This window comes from Haematobia irritans, chromosome 5, assembly GCF_050003625.1.
Source record: "Haematobia irritans isolate KBUSLIRL chromosome 5, ASM5000362v1, whole genome shotgun sequence".
In the NCBI taxonomy this organism is placed as follows: Eukaryota; Metazoa; Arthropoda; class Insecta; order Diptera; family Muscidae; genus Haematobia; species Haematobia irritans.
Genome location: NC_134401.1, coordinates 58,805,052 through 58,827,425, shown reverse-complemented (window position 1 = coordinate 58,827,425; position 22,374 = coordinate 58,805,052). Strand labels below are relative to the sequence as shown.

General features: G+C 35.8%; 1 protein-coding gene across 1 annotated transcript; it reads right to left on the bottom strand.

Annotated features, from left to right (window-relative positions):
- Positions 1-19,854: 19,854 nt before the first annotated feature.
- Positions 19,855-21,464, bottom strand: LOC142239719 (mitochondrial carrier homolog 2-like). Its single transcript, XM_075311503.1, has 5 exons — positions 21,299-21,464; positions 20,942-21,107; positions 20,451-20,769; positions 20,172-20,350; positions 19,855-20,108 (listed from the first exon to the last, which is right to left on the bottom strand). The coding sequence occupies exons 1-5, from the start codon at positions 21,462-21,464 to the stop codon at positions 20,030-20,032; spliced, it is 909 nt and encodes a 302-aa protein (XP_075167618.1). The 3' UTR covers positions 19,855-20,029.
- Positions 21,465-22,374: the final 910 nt, after the last annotated feature.

Below are 22,374 nucleotides of genomic sequence, written 5' to 3'. Positions count from 1 at the left end.
AACAAGTTTCATGTTTTTCTTTGTTGTAAAAAAATATCTAAGTTAAGAGCAACCCCAGATGGATTCGGGCAAATTTTTATATTTCTCCTCAGCGTATAACTTAATAGAGAAGTGGTAAGTTTTCTTTTAAAAATTGGCTTTCTTCTCACTAGAATATTTACGTTTTAATGACATTTTTATTGGTTTTTAATACCTTATTTTAGTATTACTTTAATCAAATATTTTTGGAAAATTTTTGTTACACCTCAGCATATAGTTTAATCATAAATTGGTAAGTATTCTTTTTAAAATGTGGTTTTCTTTTAAAAAGGATATTTTTTATTTATTCATTATTTGCTAATTATTATTTTTTTTTTTTTTTTGAAACTAGTTTAATGGTTTTCTTTGTTGTAAAAAAAAAGATTTAATTTCAGAGCAACCCCAAGATGGATTCGGGCATATTTTTATATTACTCCTCAGCGTATAATTTAAAAGAGAAGTGGTAAGTTTTCTTTTAAAATTTGGCTTTCTTTTCACTAGAATATTTAAATTTTTATGACCTTTTTATTATCAAAGTTACATGTTTTTAATACCTTATTTTAGTATTACAATAATCAAATATTTTTGGAAACAAATTTAATATTTTTATTGTAAAAAACAAATTTTTAATTTCAGAATAATAATTTGGAAACATTTTTATGAATTGGTAAGCTTTATTTAACATTCTTTTAACCAGAATATTTAGTTTTTTTATGCATATTATTTCTTTAATTAGATTTTTTGGAAACCAATTTAATGTTTTCTATTTAATGTAAAAAATAAATATTGTAGCGGATATGATATTATTGTTATACTATTCTTATTACATCTTATTACATTTATACCATATATAGTCATTATACATTGAATTGCATTGAATTACATTGATTACTTTTAGTTTCTTTATTTGCATTATATAAGTAACCACATAAACGACAACACTATCGATCATTCTCTCATTTACTCATAAACACATACTCTCAATATCTCTCTATATTGTAAAGCTTTCTTCGTTGTGTTTTATTTTGTTCGTTAAGTTAAATGAAAGCTCTCTGATAATGGGTATAAATAGTGGCGCACCAACGAAGATTGCTCATTCTTCTTTTACAGGTTGGTGGGATAACTAACAGCGGAGTAGTCAAACAACTTCTTAACTGTGAAAGGCATTTGGTTGTTGTTTGAGTGGTTCGTTGGTGGTTGTGTGTGAGTGTGTGAGTGCATGTGTGGCAATGGATAGTTGTGTGCCAGACAATGACCGCCTCTATCTTTGTTACATAGCACAAGCAGCCAGCCTGTACAAGCTGTAATTTGTATATATATTCATTCTTCTTTTACAGATTCATTCTTATTCAACAATTTTCCACTTTTAAGAAATAAATAAATAGATTTTAAAAGTAAGAATCCTAAGGCGTTGTTATTCGATAAGGGAAACCTCGCTACAAAATTGACGCCCAACTTAGAGGCCCGAACAAACGCCTGAGAAATTAAGAAGAAAATTCCAGTTCGATATACGGATTGTGGTTGCTGAATTTTTGGACCATTTTTCCCTTTCTGGAAAAATTGTTGTGAGTTTAGAAATAACTCACAGGTTATTGCCGATTGTGGTGCACAGAAATCAGCGTAGTTTTCCCTTTCTGGAGAGGAACTTGGTAGTTATATATCATCGTGGCACAAGAAACTGACAATTTTGAAGACGCTGTGGAATTTCCCGGTCATACTGAAGGTCAGGTCAACAATTTTAGTAATTTGCGTAGAAGTAAACGTATAGCAGGAAAGGTAAACATGGTATCATTAACCACGGAAGAGTTTAAGCAGCTTTTAGAAAGCGTCGGTCGATCAAACACACGAATTGGCTCGTTCAGCAATTGCACCGCTCGATACGATGGGGAAAGAAATCCGTCGAAAGTTGAGGAATTCATTTCTGCCATAACGACGTTCAAAGTGGTAGAGAACATAAACGACGAAAATGCTGTTAGCAGCATGCCGATGTTGCTGGAGGGGGATGCTTCTGAGTGGTGGCGCGGCGTAAAGACTAGCTCTTTAAGATTTAGTGACGTCATAACTATGCTAAGAGAAGCATTCTCTCCACCCAAACCTGCATGGAGAGTTTATGCCGAAATTAACGAAGCACGACAACAAATGAACGAACCGACTGATTCGTTCATAAGAAAGAAGAGAGCATTGTTTTCTCGTTTAGATAGACCTCCATCAGAAGAGGATCAAATAGATATGCTCTTCGGCTTACTACATGCACAAATAAGAGAGCGGGTGTTTCGTCATAAAATTAAAACTTTTAACGAATTGTTAGCTGATGCAAGAGAGGCTGAAAATGTGTTGTTGGAACGAAAAGCTGTCGAGACAAAGAAAAATGGTTGTGTAGGTGAGGCGACGAAGGCTGTTGTACGATGTACGTTCTGTCGGAGAAAAGGCCATGTGGAAGATGACTGTTTTAAAAAGAGAGAGGCTATAGAGAAACAAAAGCCCATTACAGTTGAGCCCGTGGTAATAAAACCAAAGTATGCATGTTATGGTTGTGGTATGCCTGGAGTTGTGAGAGCAAAGTGTCCGAATTGTAGTCGACAACAGGGTGGTGGTGGCACTCCCCTTAATGTCGCATTTAATGCACTTGGTTTGTGTACTGGAAGAGATATTCCTATGGTAAATGTTGAGATGTTTGGTGTACCTGGTCAAGTTTATTTCGATTGTGGTTCGAAAACTAGCATCGCCAGTGCAAACTTACGTCGCATAATGGAGTTTAAGGGATGCAAATTTGATGTGGTTCGATGTCATGCTACGTTAGCTGATGGTAGCTCTAGCATAAGAGATTTTCTTACGACCACCTGCAAAATCGTTATTGGTCATAGATGTCTTAATATTAAGTTCTTGGTATTTCCAGAAGGTGAGAATAATATGACATTACTTGGTTCAGATTTCATGCAAGAGGCCGAAATAGTATTGAGCATGGGCCAACGCTCGTGGCATTTCGAAAGCAACCCAGACCAAGTATTTTATTTTGCGGAGCCGTGGTCTACTGAATTGAATTTGCTAGAAACGATAGGAGTGGTAGACAGACAGCCAGAACCCCCTAGAACAAAGGCAGCGGCTAAGCAAGCAGAGCCAGTATTCAAAACGCCCACAAGACCACGTAAAGTTTTTGTTGCTGAATTCGAATCAACAGGTCCAGATTATGATATGAACTCTGACTACTCGCCCAACTCAATCCAAACGATATTCCGAGATGCTATCCCAAACACAGTGGTTACGCCCGAAAGAGTCACGGGTCAAAGTTTATTTTCTGGAGTGGTATATAGACGTCAAAGTGATGAGGATAGCTTGATTAATATGCCAATAAATGCTCTGCACACCAAAATTTTGAAACCAACAGATGCAGTAACTTTGGATGATAATGAAAAGAAGCAGTTAGATGACTTGCTCGTCAAACATGACATTGTGTTCGGAAGATCTTTACAACCCACACCATATGCGGAACATAAGATAAACACTGGAAGTCATGAACCAATTTTTTCACCGCCATACCGGCTTTCGTTCGCTAAGGCAAGGGATTTGAAAAAGGAAATAGAAGTGATGCTGGAAAATGACATTATCGAGGAATGCGATAGTGCATGGGCATCTCCTGTTGTAATGGTCCCCAAAAGCGATGGCTCAATTAGAGTATGTGTGGATTATCGAAAATTGAACGCTGTCACGATTCCGGACAGACATCCATTACCACGAATGGATGATCTTTTACACGCTGCTAAAAGTTCTAAGTTTATGACTACGTTAGACTTACAGAGCGGATATTACCAGGTTGCAGTGGCAGAAGAAGATCGTGACAAGACATGCTTGATCACGCCGTTTGGAACATTCCGGTTTAAGAGAATGCCGTTTGGTTTAAGAAACGCTCCGGCTACGTTCCAGAGGTTGATAAATCGTTTCAAGTCAGGCCTTTCGGATATATGCATACTTGCATATCTTGACGATATTATTATTTGCTCAGAATCATTTGCACAGCATTTGGAAGATTTGAATATGGTACTTGAAAGGCTGATAATGTTTCAGTTACGATTAAATAACGCCAAATGCAGATATTGTTGCTCAGAGGTGAAGTTTCTGGGGCACGTTCTTACGCCCGCTGGCATTTCCGTCGATAACGAGAAGATAAAGGCCATTATGAACAGAAAAGAGCCCAGAAACATTAAGGAGCTCATATCATTTTTGCAAAGTTGTTCCTGGTATCGTAGATTTGTGAATAACTACGCGGAGATTGCCAGGCCGCTTACGAATCTGACGAAGAGATCGGCAAAATGGAAATGGTCGAAAACAGAAGATGATTCCTTCAACGCATTGAAGACAGCGTTAACGTCACCCCCTGTTCTAAAGCAAGCTATAGATGGTATGCCGTTTGCAATACGTACTGATGCTAGCGCTTATGCAATGGGAGCAGTTTTACTCCAGGGGGAGGGTCCCGATGAGCACCCCATCGAATACGCCAGCAGACTGTTCACCAATGCAGAGCGAAACTACTCAACAACGGAACGAGAGGCTCTTGCCATTGTTTGGGCATGCGATAAGTTCCGAGGCTATATAGAAGGGGGAGAATTGAAACTGCTTACAGACCATCAACCACTTAAATGGCTTTTGACGCTGAAATCGCCAACCGGAAGACTTGCAAGGTGGGGTCTCCGGTTACAACAGTACAACTTTTCGGTAGAATATATTTCAGGCAGATCCAACGCTGTAGCCGATATGTTATCTCGACCACCGAGTGATGAGTCTGAACACGCGGATTGCGATAATTTTGTATGTGCATTTCAATGCGACATCCCCGGAAGAAACTCCGCAGACATGAGAGAAGAGCAAATGAAGGATCAGTACCTGAAAGATATCATAATGTCCTTAGAAAGCCAGGACGAGAATTCCCTGAAATGGATTAACAGAAATTTCATAATGAATGAGGGCATATTGTATTGTTATGCCAATGATGACTGCGAGGATGCGCAGTTTGTGGTACCAGCTCAAGAGAGATCGGATATTCTGAAGAAATATCATGATGAAGATACGGCGGGCCACTACGGGACAGAAAGGACGATAGCACGGATATGTAGCAGATACTTTTGGCCAGGCATGCGTGCTGAGATTTCCAAATACGTCCGAAATTGTGTCGACTGTCAGAGATTTAAGGCCAGCAATTTGAAGCCTGCAGGACTTCTACAGACTACCAGTAGCAAGCAGCGATTTGAAGTAGTTGCAGTAGACTTATTTGGCCCTTTGCCACCAACAGAGGCAGGATATAGGTGGATTTTAATAGTTGAAGACGTGGCCAGTCGCTGGGTTGAGCTATTCAAGTTGATAGAAGCTACTGCTGAAGCCTGTGCCAAAATATTGATAGAAGAGGTGTTTCTCAGATATGGAATCCCAAGGCGAATCAAATCCGATAATGGTGTGCAGTTTGTCTCAGCGGTAATGCAACAAGTCACATATTGCTTGGATATAAAGCAGCAGTTTACGCCCGTATATCACCCAGAAGCAAACCCAGTCGAACGCAAGAATCGCGATCTTAAGTGTCAGTTGGCAATACTTGTGCAGAAACACCATACAGAATGGGACAACTGTTTACCTGCTATACGATTTGCTATGAATTCTGCGAAATGCCAGAGCACTGGATACACATCAGCATTTCTGACCTTCGGTAGGGAACTACGCACATTAGACGATGTCCAACATGATGTAAAGGCGATTGTTGAATCGGAGAATTTTGTGCCAAACATATCATCGTACCTCAAGACAATCGTCAACGTTTTGAAAAATGCCAAGGAAAACGAAATGAAAATTCAAGACCGCAACAAGAATTCCGTCGATAAAAATAAACGACCTCAACCAAATTTCGAAATCGGGTCTCAAGTTTTGGTTGAGACTCATACCCTAAGTAATGCATCGAAATCAATTTCATCGAAGTTTGTGCCGAAGAGAGATGGGCCATATGTAATCACCAGGAAGATTGGTTCATCTACATACGAAGTTTCATCTCCTAGTAATTTGAATATCCCATTGGGCACCTATCATGCATCTGCCCTAACGCTATATAGAGCGACCAACCTGAATGAAGCTCCAACACCAGTTCATCCCATTCGGAAAAGAGGAAGGCCAAGAAAGCAATAGAGATGTTGACGTACTTCTCGGGGCGAGATCCTGTACGTCAAAGGGGGAGAATGTAGCGGATATGATATTATTGTTATACTATTCTTATTACATCTTATTACATTTATACCATATATAGTCATTATACATTGAATTGCATTGAATTACATTGATTACTTTTAGTTTCTTTATTTGCATTATATAAGTAACCACATAAACGACAACACTATCGATCATTCTCTCATTTACTCATAAACACATACTCTCAATATCTCTCTATATTGTAAAGCTTTCTTCGTTGTGTTTTATTTTGTTCGTTAAGTTAAATGAAAGCTCTCTGATAATGGGTATAAATAGTGGCGCACCAACGAAGATTGCTCATTCTTCTTTTACAGGTTGGTGGGATAACTAACAGCGGAGTAGTCAAACAACTTCTTAACTGTGAAAGGCATTTGGTTGTTGTTTGAGTGGTTCGTTGGTGGTTGTGTGTGAGTGCATGTGTGGCAATGGATAGTTGTGTGCCAGACAATGACCGCCTCTATCTTTGTTACATAGCACAAGCAGCCAGCCTGTACAAGCTGTAATTTGTATATATATTCATTCTTCTTTTACAGATTCATTCTTATTCAACAATTTTCCACTTTTAAGAAATAAATAAATAGATTTTAAAAGTAAGAATCCTAAGGCGTTGTTATTCGATAAGGGAAACCTCGCTACAATATTTAATTTCAGAGTATCCCCAAATGAATTTCGATAACTTTATAACCTCAGCGTACAATTTAATATAGAATTGGTAAGTTTTATATTAAAACTTTGGCTTTCTTTTGACAAGAATATTTATTGTATTATGTCCTTCACATCGATAACAACACAGTTTTATGAGTTAATATATTACTTAATTCATTATTTCTCTAATTGTTTCAGGTACAAACTTTATGAGGTACGTTTATCTAAGAAAAGTTGAATTCCTTACACCATTTAATAAAATGCCCCAAATATGGTAAGTTACAAGCTAATTTAAAGAGATTAAAAATTATATTTTATTACATGTTAATTTTTAACAATTTTCATTATTCCTTCCATTTTTTTCAGCAAGATATGTGAATATACTAACGAGGAATAAAAAACTAAGGAAAAGTCAAAATGTCCAAATAGCGAGTTGAAATAAACTATTTTCTTGTTCCACGTGGTCATAATTTTTATTCACAAAAACATTGTATTAAGAACTTTCATCATAAGTTTTTATAATAAAGTGCTTTTGCTTAAAGAAAGTTGAATTTTAATGTATGAGAATTTTCATAGTAGTAAAACGGGTTGTTGTTCCTTTAATTATTTAATTTCTCTGTACTGTGGAATGATTGATTTAAAAATAGTTTAGTCGTCGACATTTTAAGGAGACTGTTAACCACTTTTTATTATCGGGTTTCCAAAAAATAAGCAGGTAAACCAAAATAATACTGACTTTTTAACTTGGTAGGGGTATATAAATCTTATGGTGTTGTAAAAATGAACTAAAATACAATGTTATAGATTAACTAAAAGTTAAGAGAATTATAAACTAGACAAGTTGAAAAAAATCTTAAGGGCTAAATCATGGTCAATATTACTACAGTTTAGTTCATTTTGCAATGGAAAAGGGTTCACTGTTTTTTCAGTGTATTAAGAATATTTAGGAAAATATGTTGAAATTGAAAGTGTATTGAAATTTTTATTATTCGATGTAAAAAATTAATATTCAATTCCAGATGAATTAGGAAAATTTTTGTTATATCTTAGCGTATAGTTTAGTCATAAATTGGGAAGTATTTTTTTTAATATGGCTTCCTTTTAAAAAGAATATTTTTATGTATATTATAATTTGTTATTATTATTATTTTTTTTTTTTTTGGAAACCAGTTTAATGCTTTTCTTTGTTTTAAAAGCAATATTTAATTTCAGAGCAATTCCAGATGGATTCGAACAAATTTAAAAAATAGAGAATTGGTAAGTTTTCTTTTAAAAATTGGCTTTCTTTCAACTAGAATATTTACGTTTTTATGACCTTTTTATCATCAAAATTACAGGTATTTAATACCTTATATTAGTATTTCTTTAATCATTTTTTTGGAAACCAATGTAATATTTTTAATGTAAAAAACAAATATTTAATTTGGAAATTTTTTTAGTACTCCTTTGCCTGTAATTTAATAGTGAATTGGTAAGGATTCTTTAACTTTCTTTTAACCCTGGACAGTCATTCTTATTTTTTGTACATTAACGTTATCCTTCGCCATTTTGACTACGGCTCATATCATGGCGCGAGCGAAAAAGTGAACCAAACTTGAAGTTATTTTCTTATTCAATTTGGTTTTAATTGGTATAAAACAAAAATTCATAAAACGGTCGAATTAGTATAACTTAAATTTACCATTTCCCAATAGACTAAAATGCATTTTAAATCGAAAATGAAATTACGTGTCGTCATTTTAACGAATGATGACTGTCTAGGGTTAACCAGAATATTTGGTTTTTTTATGCATATTATTTTTTTCATTAGATTTTTTTGGAATAATGGAATATTTAATAATTTTATTTAATGTAAAAAATAAATATTTAATTTCAGAGTAACCCAAGTAAATTTGGACAACTTATTATATTTCCCCTCAGCGTACAATTTAATAGAAAATTGGTAAGTTTTATATTAAAACGTTGGCTTCTTTCAACTGGAATATTTATTTTATTATATCCTTCACATCGATAACAACACAGTTTTATGAGTTTATATAGAATACTTCATTATTTCTCTAATTGTTTCATGTACACATTTTATGAGATACGTTTTCCAAAGAAAAGTTGAATTCCTTACCCCATTTGATAAAATGCCCCAAATATGCCCAGCAAAAACTAGGTAACCACATCTCATTACAATTGGCATTACCAGGAGTAAAGCTGTCATTACACGTTGCATTACATTGCGGTGAGTTATAATGACTTACTTGTAATGACAAAAATAAATATAATGCCTAATAATTTTCGAATTGTTATTCTCAAATTTTTAGGCAGTTGGCTTAATAAAATAGAATTGAAAGGATTGAATACCTCTTAGTACGACTGAACTGAAATATTTTTCTATGCTAAGTGTTATTCGTATGAATGATAAGCTTTCTATAATAAAGGAAGTCAGAGTTATCATTTTATAAGAAATTTTACTAAATTTGGTTTTAGTTTTTGTTCGGTTTTTGTTAATTTTTACGAATGCTTTGTTATCAGTGAATAAAATTTTCTTTTTCAGTAGTAAATCCATATACCCCGCGAAGAAAACAGTATTAGTAAAATGCCATGCCTTATTCTAGTTAATGAACTATTCCTAGCTGCTTTCAGCTTAGGATTTTTTTTTACTGAAGCAAGTAAATTTTATTATTTCACACAATAACACTAGTTTACAAAAAAATAAAAAATTCATGTACACTTAATGAAAGGCAACTTTTCTTATGTATTTTTATCTGCTGAATTCGATTTTTTTTTATGGAACGACATTTTTCGGTCGTTTTTCTTCTAGTTGATCTTATTACTTACGTTAGAATATCATCTATACGATCAGGAACTTCTCTTCCACACACTTTTCACTTAACTAACTCACAGATCCAATTATACACGATTATTCGTTATCTTAATACCTTTCATTTAAGTACCAACAACGGACATTTTTAACTCGAGATATAATATCAACAAATGGGTCAGAAGGGACTCCATATACTCCGTTGAGCCAAAAAGGCTTAAAGTTCCAGAAGTCAGAGTATGGGCGCATCGTGTGTTTTAAAGGGTGATTTGTTAAGAGCTTGATAACTTTTTTTAAAAAAAAAACGCATAAAATTTGCAAAATCTCATCGGTTCTTTATTTGAAACGTTAGATTGGTCCATGACATTTACTTTTTGAAGATAATTTCATTTAAATGTTGACCGCGGCTGCGTCTTAGGTGGTCCATTCGGAAAGTCCAATTTTGGGCAACTTTTTCGAGCATTTCGGCCGGAATAGCCCGAATTTCTTCGGAAATGTTGTCTTCCAAAGCTGGAATAGTTGCTGGCTTATTTCTGTAGACTTTAGACTTGACGTAGCCCCACAAAAAATAGTCTAAAGGCGTCAAATCGCATGATCTTGGTGGCCAACTTACCGGTCCATTTCTTGAGATGAATTGTTCTCCGAAGTTTTCCCTCAAAATGGCCATAGAATCGCGAGCTGTGTGGCATGTAGCGCCATCTTGTTGAAACCACATGTCAACCAAGTTCAGTTCTTCCATTTTTGGCAACAAAAAGTTTGTTAGCATCGAACGATAGCGATCGCCATTCACCGTAACGTTGCGTCCGACAGCATCTTTCAAAAAATACGGTCCAATGATTCCACCAGCGTACAAACCACACCAAACAGTGCATTTTTCGGGATGCATGGGCAGTTCTTGAACGGCTTCTGGTTGCTCTTCACTCCAAATGCGGCAATTTTGCTTATTTACGTAGCCATTCAACCAGAAATGAGCCTCATCGCTGAACAAAATTTGTCGATAAAAAAGCGGATTTTCTGCCAACTTTTCTAGGGCCCATTCACTGAAAATTCGACGTTGTGGCTCGTTAGTAAGTCTATTCATGATGAAATGTCAAAGCATACTGAGCATCTTTCTCTTTGACACCATGTCTGAAATCCCACGTGATCTGTCAAATACAAATGCATGAAAATCCTAACCTCAAAAGAATCACCCTTTAGAAATGGGCCAGAAAGGACCCTCCGAGCCTTTAGGCCAGTAAGTGCCACCGTATTATAGGGACTCCCGCCGTTAGATGAATAAAGCAGGCTCCAATGTATACCTGAAAATTAGAAGGCGACAACCCTTGGCTCAGCAACATTATTGTCCAATTTAAGTATAATTTCCTTTATGGCAGGAATCGACTCAGATAACGAGAACAATGTATACACCGAGTTATAGTTTCTAGACAAAACGTTAAGCGGATTAAATAATTCATAGTTGTGTCTACAAAAGTCAGTCTTTAAGAGTACAAAGTTCCTAGTTAAGCGATTAGGAACATTATAGCAAATTTTCGAGGTTAGGTAGTGTGAATCAGTATCTCCTTTAATTAGTTTAGTGAGAAATACATTACCATGCATGAACCTTCTACGCTCAAGAGATGGAAGATCAATTAATAAAAGACGGCTAGAATAAGGAGGCAAGTCGTATAAATTATTCCAGCCAAGCCCTGTCAAAGCAAAAATAAGAAACTGCTTCTGGACAGATTCAACACGATCAATATTATAGCGATAACTTGGTGACCAGACAACACATGCGTACTCCAATATCGGCCTAACCAGAGTCGTAAAGAGCCTTTTCGTCAAATAAGGATCAACAAAGTCCTTAGACCATCTCTTAATGAAACCCAAAACACCCATTGCCTTATTCACACATTCCTCAATATGAGGACCGAAATCAAGTCGGGAATCCAACAAAACGCCTAAATCATTAAATCTCAGCACATTCTTAAGCTTATAGTTCCCAATGCAGTACTCAGTCTGTTCACAAGCTCCGCGGGAAAAAGTCATCTTCTTACACTTTAAAAGATTAAGTACCATACATATAGAAGCGCCCCATTCGACTAGTCTGTCAGTGTCATCCTGAAGAAGGGAAGTATCCCTAGCAGAATCAAGTGAAAGAAACAATTTAACGTTATCTGCGTACATCAAGATCCTCGATGATACGATAACCGACGGAAGATCGTTCAAATATAGATTAAACAGTACTAGTCCTAAGTGGCTACCTTGAGGCACACCAGATGTCACATGAATAAGCGTAGATAAACAATCTTTAAATGCAACTCTCTGAGTTCTGCCATGCAAGAAGGAATCGATCCAGCGCAGAAGGATAGGTGGGAATCCCAAAACATCCAATTTGTATAGTAATAACCTATGATTCACTATGTCAAACGCCTTGCTGAAATCCGTATAGATCACATCTAGGGATCCTAATCAGATCATCAAAGATAGTATAAAACCTAGAAACTTGAGAAACTAGGTTGTCGCATTCAAATAACCAATCAATCCGGCTAAGAGCATCCTTAAGACCAGTTATGTGCGATTTCCCAAAATTTAATCGTATCATTCGAGTAGAATTTGGTGAAGCAATATTCAAATTATAGGAATCTAAAGATATACAAACAGTAGGATGGTATATGTCCTCGGGACTTACGAAAGGTTCTACTCTGGAGACATAGACATCAGAAACGTTACAAAATACTAAGTCTAGCATTCTTCCATAAGTGTTCTGGATATTATTAATTTGAGACAGAGCAAGATCAGACAAAATGTAAAAAAAAAGAATTGAGACGTTCAAACGTTTCAGGAAGGAGATAGTTAGAGTCAGTACAAGGTTTCCAAGAGATCTCAAAAACTGATCCATAGAAAATTTTTAAACATTCAGTAGATCAAAATACATAAAAAAGTCGACTCTCATCAAGTGTACATTTTCAGTGTAAACTAGTGTAATTTAACTTAATGCAAATAAAATGGCTAATCTAAATTGATGAATATTTTTTCCTTTAGTTTCGAAGGCACTTTTTTTCTGGGTGTAGTGCTCCTATTACAGCATTACTCGCCATATTTTGATCCATTGTAATCGGCGATAGAAATCAATATTTTGGAGATTTGGTTGCCTGAGACAATAAGTGGCTATTTTACAAGCTTTGGTGTATCTACGAATAAGTGATTACATATTAGGTTATTATATGCTTTAAAAGCACTACTTATTTCATGGCCGAAAGTATGCCTGGGGAGAAGTTCTTTCCTCCTAGGACAAGCGCATGTAAATGTAATCCGGAGCGATGCCAATTAATATGTGGTTATTATTTTTTAAAACGGCTTACCTACAAGATTACCGGGCAATGAGAGTTTTTGCTGGGTGGTAAGTTACAAGCTAAAATAAAGATTTACAAAATTATATTTCATTACATGGTGTTAATTTTTAACAATTTCCATTATTGCTTCCATTTTTTTTCCAGCAAGATATGTGAAAAAATTACCTTCGATGTAAAACAAAGGGATAAGTCAAAATGTCCAAACAGCGAGTTCAAATGAACTACTTTCTTGTTCCACGTGGTCATAATTTTTAGTCACAAAAAACGTCGTATTAATAACTTTCATCATAAGTACTTTTGCTTAAAGAAAGTTTAATTATAATTTATGAAAATTTTCATAATAGTAAAACGGTTTGTTGTTCCTTTAATTATTTAATTTCTCTGTACTGTGGAATGATTGATTTAAAAATAGTTTAGTCGTCGACATTTTGAAGAGACCGTTAACCAATTTTTATTATCGGGTTTCCCACAAAATAAGCAAGTAAATCAAAATAATACTGACTTTTTAACTTGATGGGGGTATATAAATCTTATGGTGTTGTAAAAATGAACTAAAATATACTGTTATAGATGAACTAAAATTTAAGAGAATTATAAACTAGACAAGTTGAAAAAAATCTTAAGGGCTAAATCATGGTCAATATTACTACAGATTAGTTCATTTGGAAAAGGGTTCACTGTTTTTTCAGTGTAAGTATAAAACGTATTTCATTAGGGCTGTTTTCTTTTAGCACTGGATACCCTAAGCCGTGGAGGACTAAAAGAAAACAGAGTACTCGTTTATCAAGGACATCTCCAAAAATATGCAACACTGTCATCAGCTATTCAAAACAATCACAGAAAAGAAGTGAAATTTTGCATTTTTAATGTATAAAATGCTCCAATTAGTAATAAATATTTACTGCTGCGATTATTTATGACACTATAACACTTTGAATTTCATGTTTTTCGATAAATTAGTCGTAATAAAGTGCTATTGTGAATCGATGAAGCGTCACTTTATCAAAACACAATCTGGCAAGATCGGCGCGACTTGCACTGATGGGATGTTCTGGATAGAACACCAGTGCAACGGTGTTCTGGATAGCCCATACAAATGTCGTATCCAGTGCAAAAAGAAAACAGCCCTATTATTAAATATTATACTCCAATTATACAAGTGAATAGAAACGAAACGAATATAAAGGGTGATACGGTCAAAATTTGGTCAAGGGAAAACGCGTGTAAATCGATGAAATCGTTTATTTAAAAAATCAAATTAAATTTCTTTTTCAAGTTCAATTAGTATAAAATTCAGGGAAAATATTCAGTTAGGCTTTCGCTTTTCCAAATCCGAATTGCCGGGCCTCACGCTTGACACCTGCCATCAGATTTTGTACAGCCACCTTGTCCACCTTCTTCGCCGCAGAAAGCCAGTTTGCCTTGAACTGCTGCTCGTCCTTAGCAGTTTGTTTGGTCTTCTTTAGGTTCCGCTTGACAATAGCCCAGTATTTCTCAATTGGGCGGAGCTCTGGCGTGTTGGGTGGGTTCTTGTCCTTGGGAACCACCTGCATGTTGTTGGCGGCGTACCACTCCATGGCCTTTTTACCGTAATGGCAAAATGCCAAATCCGGCCAAAACAGTACGGAACAACCGTGTTTCTTCAGAAAAGGCAGCAGACGTTTATTCAAACACTGTTTCACGTAAATTTCTTGGTTGACAGTCCCGGAAACTATGAAAATGCTGCTTTTCAAGCCACAGGTACAGATGGCTTGCCAAACCAGATATTTCTTTGCGAACTTTGACAGTTTTATGTGCTTGAAAATATTTGCTACCTTTCCCCTTCCTTTTGCCATATAAAACTCCTGTCCCGGAAGCTGCTTGTAGTCGGCTTTGACGTAGGTTTCGTCGTCCATTACCACGCAGTCAAACTTCGTCAGCATCGTCGTGTACAGCCTCCGGGATCGCGCTTTGGCCGTCGTATTTTGTTTATCATCGCGATTTGGAGTCACTACCTTCTTGTAAGTCGATAGTCCGGCTCGTTTTTTGGCTCGATACACGGTTGTAGACGATACACCCAGCTTATTTGCGGCATCTCGGAGAGAAAGGTTATGGTTTCGCTTGAAACTACCGGCAACTCTCTTTGTCGTCTCAGCGGCTTCCGGTTTTCGATTTCCCTCCGATCCAGACTTCCTGGCTGTCGATAAACGTTCCCCAAACACTTTAATTACATTTGTAACGGTTGATTTGGCGACTTTTAGCGATTTTGCCAGCTTTGCGTGCGAGTAGCTCGGATTTTCGCGATGCGCGAGCAAAATTTTGATACGCTGCTCTTCTTGCTTGGACGGCATTTTGACAACTGAAGAGTGAATTCCAAATTCAAAATAGGAGCAACATTCTACACACACACACACACCTTCAAAATGAGGGGTGTTCAGGTTTTTTAAATGAAAAATTGAAAGAAATACGTCAAGTTTATATTGACCAAATTTTGACCGTATCACCCTTTATTTCAAAAATTAAAATTTGTACGAAAATTACATTAAATTCAATAGAGACAAAAAATAAAGTTATACCTTGGAGTTTTACTGGTAATGAGATCCCAAAACAAAATAAAAATAAGTAAGTAAAGTCTAAAGTCGGGCGGAGCCGACTATATTATACCCTTCGCCACTATGTAGACTCTCAACTACTTCAAATTTGCTGGGAGCTATATAATGTTTTTTATTTCCAGATACAAATACTTTTAATGGAGACAATTTTTTGTACATTTACAAAAACTCTAGAATTACAATTTAAATCGGCTAACGCCCTGGGATGAAACACAATGTTAGTAAAAACAAGTAAGGAAAGTCAAAAGTCGGGCGGGGCCGACTATATTATACCCTTCACCACTTTGTAAGTCCACATTTTCGATACCATATCAAATCCGTCCAATGTGTTGGATGCTATATGAATCCATACACATATATTCTGTATATCTGAGCAGATCTGTACAGAGTTCTGCAATACTTATAGATTTTACATTTAAATCGGCTAATGCACTGAGGTGGAATACAATGTTAGTAAAAAATATAGGAAACATTTAAATATGAACCAATTTTGAGGCAACTTCGCAAAAGTGTATTTATGATTTATCGGTCGATAGATGTGTAATAGAGTAGTAGGAAAATTTGAGTCATTTTGATAAGTTTTCGACTTAGCAGTGGCGAATTGATAAGGAAAATGTAGGTATTTCGGCCAGTTTTGCCTAAATCGGAAAAACATATATATGGAATCTATATCGAAATCTGAACCGATTGCAACCAAATTTCACATGCATAGTTACTATGTTGAATCTACTCCCTGTGCAAAATTTCACGTAAATCGGATAACAACTTTGACCTCTGTGGTCATATGACGGAAAATCGGGCGAAAGATATATATGGGAGCTATATCAAAATCTGAACCGATTTCAACCAAAATAATCACGCATATGCAGAACCTTAATTCTACTGCCTGTGCAAAGTTCAATTATACTTCCTCTGCAAAATTTCACGTAAATCAGAGTAGCACTTTTGCCTCTGTGGGCATATTAGTCCAAATCGGGCGAATGATATATATGGAAGCTATATCTAAATCTGAACCGACTTCAACTAAATTTTGCACAATTAACGATACTATAAAACGTACTCCTTGTGCAAAATTTCAAGCAACTTAGGGCAAAACTCTGGCTTTTGAGGCCATATAAATCCAAATCGGACGAAAGATATATATGGGAGATATATCTAAATCGGAACCCATTTTAACCAAATTAAACACACTTAATGATACTATTAAACGTACTTGTTGTGCAAAATTTGAAGCAAATCAGGGCAGAACTCTGGCTTTTGGGGCCATATAAGTCCAAATCGGACGAAAGATATATATGGGAGTTATATCTAAATCTGAACCGATTTCAACAAAATTTGGGTCAATTAACGATACAATTAAACGTACTCCTTGTGAAAAATTTCAATCAAATCAGGGCAAAACTATGACTTTTTAAGCCATATGAGTCAAAATCGGACGAAAGATATATAGGGGAGCTATATCTAAATCTGGACCGACTTCAACTAAATTTGGCACAATTAACGATACTATCAAACGTACTCGTTGTGCAAAATTTGAAGCAAATCAGGGCAAAACTCTCGCTTTTGGGGCCATATAAGTCCAAATCGTACGAAAGATATATATGGCTATATATAAATCTGAACCGATTTAGCTGATATTTTGCAGTTTTTATGGGACTGACAAAACATTCAGATATACAAAATTTGAAGAACGTCGGTTCATAAATACGTGAAATATGATCAAATCGGTGATAACTATATATGGCAGCTATATCTAAATCTGAATCGATATTTTCCAAAATCAATAGCGATTGTCTTCTACCTGAAGAAAGACGTTGTGTCAAATTTGAGGACGATCGGACTTGTACTTTGTGCACAAAATTACATATACAGACGGACGGACGGACAGACAGACAGACAGACATCGCTAAATCGACTCAGAATTTAATTCTAAGCCGATCGGTATACTAAAAGATGGGTCTATGACAATTATTTCTTGGCGTTACATACAAATGCACAAACTTATTATACCCTGTACCACAGTAGTGGTGAAGGGTATAAAAATAAGTATGTAAGGGTAGGTACTATGTTCGGTTTTCGAGTTGAAAACCACTTTATTTTCGCGATTACTTTTCCTTAAATAACCAAAATTATAAATGAAAACAAACTTATTCCTGTAAAGTCTTGCCGAAATCTAGAGGAACAAGAAACTACGCATCAATTGAGTTAATTTGTCTGCTTTATATTGAACTGTTTTAATAAAGTAATCACGAAAATTTCAACGCGAAAAGCGAACATAGTACTTACCTTAAAGTAGAAAAGGTTGAATTTCACACCTTGCATCAATCCGTGCGTTGCGGTAGACTATTCGAGCTTTTGATTTCGAAGAGAAATTTCAACTCTTCAATCATCGGACGTATTTAACTCATTGAACGCATGGTATGTAATTAGATTGGACATTTTTTAAAACTTACAGTACAATATTAAAACAGTACAATATTAACCATAACTTTTGATAGAAATATCCAATAAATTCGAACTTTTGACAGGATGCTATTCACATCAATGGGAATAAAAAACGGCGAACTCTATCAAAACATGCAATTCGACTTAGCGTACTCTGGAATGAGGGAATCGATATGTATATGGGAGCTATATTTAAATCTGAAGCGATTTCCACACGCAAAAAAATAATTCTTTCTTCCCAAACGAAATTTTAGACAAACAAAGTTCGTTTCTCATTTGCTTTTCGTTGAAAGGAAGTGTATTTGGAAGAAAAGTATATACTTTTTGTGATAAACGTTTATTCTTTTCCAGGATGTAAAAGCAATTTCATAAAGACTAACTCAAAAAAAATTTTTCTGGCTAATTGCTAATTCTCACTTCCACGAACTTTTTTAGTTCTTAGCATATTTTTCTGAAATATAAACAAGTAGAAGAAATTATACAATTTTATAAATTTTTAAATTTTTTAACTTTCGCCTGGACTGAGAATCGAACCGCGGAACATGCAATTTGTAAGGCAGCACACTATCCACTGAGCTACGTAGCTGTTATTGTCATCAATAGCTAATTATCCATATAAGTTATATTAATATAGCATAGCTTGCGGCGCCCACGAGCCGATTAAACAAAGTTTATTTAACAGAAAAATACATTTAGTTTGGCACCGTGGAGTAGTGGTTGAAACGTCGGACTTGCATGCCGCAGAATCCCCGACCTTAGGTGAGATAGCAACGACCTGGTTTCTCAAGGAAGCCGTCTTTCTTCGTCGCTGATTGGTGGTGGTCTTCCCCTCAGTACAACGCTGCACTGGTAGGAGTCAATTGGCTTCCGAACCGCTGCCGTGTGTGCCGCCCTCAATGCCGTCCTTATTCCCCCATCACTGCCATCGCCGATCATATGTTCTATTGACTGTTTATCCTTTCTAAGAACAAACCGAATGGGTTTGCTCCTTTCGGTTGCTACCTTCCTGGATGTGGCATGGTTTGGGTGGTTTACACCCCTCGACTTTATTAGGTACTGCTGAGTGAGGTGTATTGTTGCCTCACCGATAGCATTTTGGCCTCATGTTGCAGATGCTGTTCTGGTGTTTTAGAGTGACATCCAGTGGCAATCCGCAACGCAGTATTTTGCACCATCTGAAGATTTCTCGATTGGGTATCGCTAATACGGGGAGTCCAAATAGGGCCGCATAATCGATAAGGGAACGACCAATAGACTCGTAGGTCTTTTGTATCTTCTCTTTATCTTTCCCCCAAGTGCTACCAGCCAATGCCTTCTTACATGTGGGGAAACTCTTGCCACGAATGTGGATACTATATATACTATATATAGACGAGCCGCCGTGGTGCAATGGAAAGCGCGCCCGCCTTCCGTACAAAAGGTGATGGGTTCAATTCCAGATTCGAGCAAACACCCACAAGTTTATTAGCGGTATATTATCTCCTCTCAGTAAAGAATCCCTTTCGATTGTGCAAAAAACGGATAGATGATTTGAACCCAACGGTATGGCTGCCCGTCAACATTATATTCTCTTAATTAACTCTGGCCAACCCCCCATAGACTGAAATCACAATTACCTATCTTTTAGTAAGAGAACACATTGCAAATAAATTAACAGAGGATAGTTTTATTAATATACCAAAAAGTACATATAACAGAAACATAAATAAAAATTAAGTAATTTATGTAATAAAAATTAAAGATTGTTTTTTGTTTTAGATTCCAAATTTGTAGTTTAGACCATGAAAGTCGATAACCATGTCTAATGGCATTCATTAACAAAAACTCGAGAAAATTAAAAAAATATCCAAAGTATATATAGCAAAGCCAGAATATAGTGAAGACAGATTTGATGGTTGGATTCTACAGTGATTGGAGATTCAACTGAAATTTGTTTTGTTTACCTTCTACTTCTTCGATGGCATTTATTGATATTTGGCTAAAGTACGTATTGGAACATAGCCACCATTATTTGCCATGGGCTTTGAGAAATCTCCAGCAGATCTGGAAAACAGATAATTATACCGTCAATTATAACGAAATCGATTGGCTATCTTAATACTTTACCTCCAAAACAATGAGCCTCCCCTGTTGAGTTCTTTGCGGGCTTGTAAATCACTGAAACAATCCATCCATCCACTATATTGAGGCATTATGGGAAGTTGACCAGCCATTATTCGGGATCCCGATACAGTCATACATGTGGATACCACATTCAAAGGATATAGAACACATGAAAATGCATACTGCAAATAAAAAAAAAAAAAAAAAAAACAAAAATTAAAAAATATACATATACTATATAAATTTTCAAAATTAATATAAACGGAAATGTGATTTATGTACCTGTGTAATACCAGCAGCGAATTTAATGATCAATTTATCCTTGATCAGATATTTGCTTAGTAGAAACACAGTGGGGCTGGTCAATACCAGGCAAGAAACTTCATACAATATCTTGGGTAAAATACCTGAAAAGAATCCTGAAATTCCTTCATGTTTGTAAATTTCAGCTATTGAACCCAATATGGATTTGTACAAAGATTCACGACCAATGAATTGGGCCATCATTCGCACCGAGATAACACGGAAGAGATGCGAAACGATAATGCCCAATACACTAACGAGAACATTGTACTTTAAATTTTGTTTGAATCTAATGTACCTTGGGATAAATAGCAACACAAAATTTAAATTGAAATTTGTGATTTTTTTAGATAATTTGATAATTTATTCTATCTTTTTTTGGGCTTATCAAATTGAGAAGAATTTTTCAATCTCTCAAGCTTGAAAAATTCTTTTCAATTTGAATTTTGATTTTATTATAGAATACTTACATTTCTTCATCACTAAGGGGCATTTCATCATTGTCTCCCTCAATAGATTTTAGACCCAAACGGTCCGCAATTTCAATCACCAACATGCGAAAAATCGCCGCCACAAATTCTGGGAGGAAACCCCGATAGCAGCCATAAATACCATCAATGTTTCGGATATGGCCAACTGAAAATATTTTAAAATAGAAAAACAATTAATAAAAATTCATTTTAATTTAATCTAAAGGCCTGTACTATGTTCGGGTTTCGAGTTGATTATCTGCTTTAAATCGATCTATTTTCATAAAGTAACCCCGAAAATTTAAAACTGAAATCCGATCATAGTACCGGCCTTAAAACTTAATCGCCGCCTCATACTATATTGGAATATATTCGGCAGTATCATAATTGGTTCTCCCAATACCGACAGTCCTGGTACTGCTGATATCGGCTCATGTCCCACTTGAACTAGAACCGTGAAATATTCCAATGGATGAAGAGCAGCATATCCAAATAACATACCAAAACGTATCCAAGAGCACATTCTATTATTTTCACTCGCGAGAATTGAAAATATATATTTCGTATTTTGATATTTCGTTTTTCTTCACAAACTCGACTATATAAGTCAATTGTTAGAATATAACTGGCAACAATTGTTGAATTTACTAGACTCTAAAGAGAATGCGTAACCCAGGCAACATTTGTTGTTGATTTTTAAGGTTACTATGTTTGGTTTTTCAACAAGAACTTTAAAATGAAAATCCAAATGTATATATGACGACGATAATAGGTCTGTTTGCGTACATTATTCAGTAAAAATTTTGTAGAGAGTTCAAAAACTATTTTACTTTCTTTACTAACATTGGCAGAAATATACGCGAACGCCATCCGATATCAATTTGCTATGAAGCAATTTACAACTTTGAAAACAATAGACATGCCAGTAAAAAGTTATTATCACCTCCTGAGTCAATCTAGCCCTTGGTGTCTGTCTGTCCATGTATTTGTTGTTCGCGGGATTCCGGTCGCAATTATTAACCCATTGAATTTGGAAAAAAAATCGGATCAAATTCAGATATAGCTCCCATATATATGTATCGACCGATTTCGATAAATAGGGTCAGATTGCGCTCATTTACTAACCGATCGGCGTCAAATTTGCCACAAAGTAATCTAATTTACCACCCTTTATGTGTCCCAAATTTCAACGAAATAGGTTCAGATATAGCTCTCATATATATGTATCGCCCAAATTTGGTCATAAGTCTCTTATTTATCGACCGATCTTATTGAGAAATCGCTTCAGATTTAAATATAGCTCCCATATACATATCGATGCCCTCATTCCAGAGTACGCTAAGTCGAATTACATGTTTTGATAGAGTTCGCTGTTTTTTATTCCCATTGATGTAAATTGCATCCTGTCAAAAGTTCGAATTTATTGGATATTT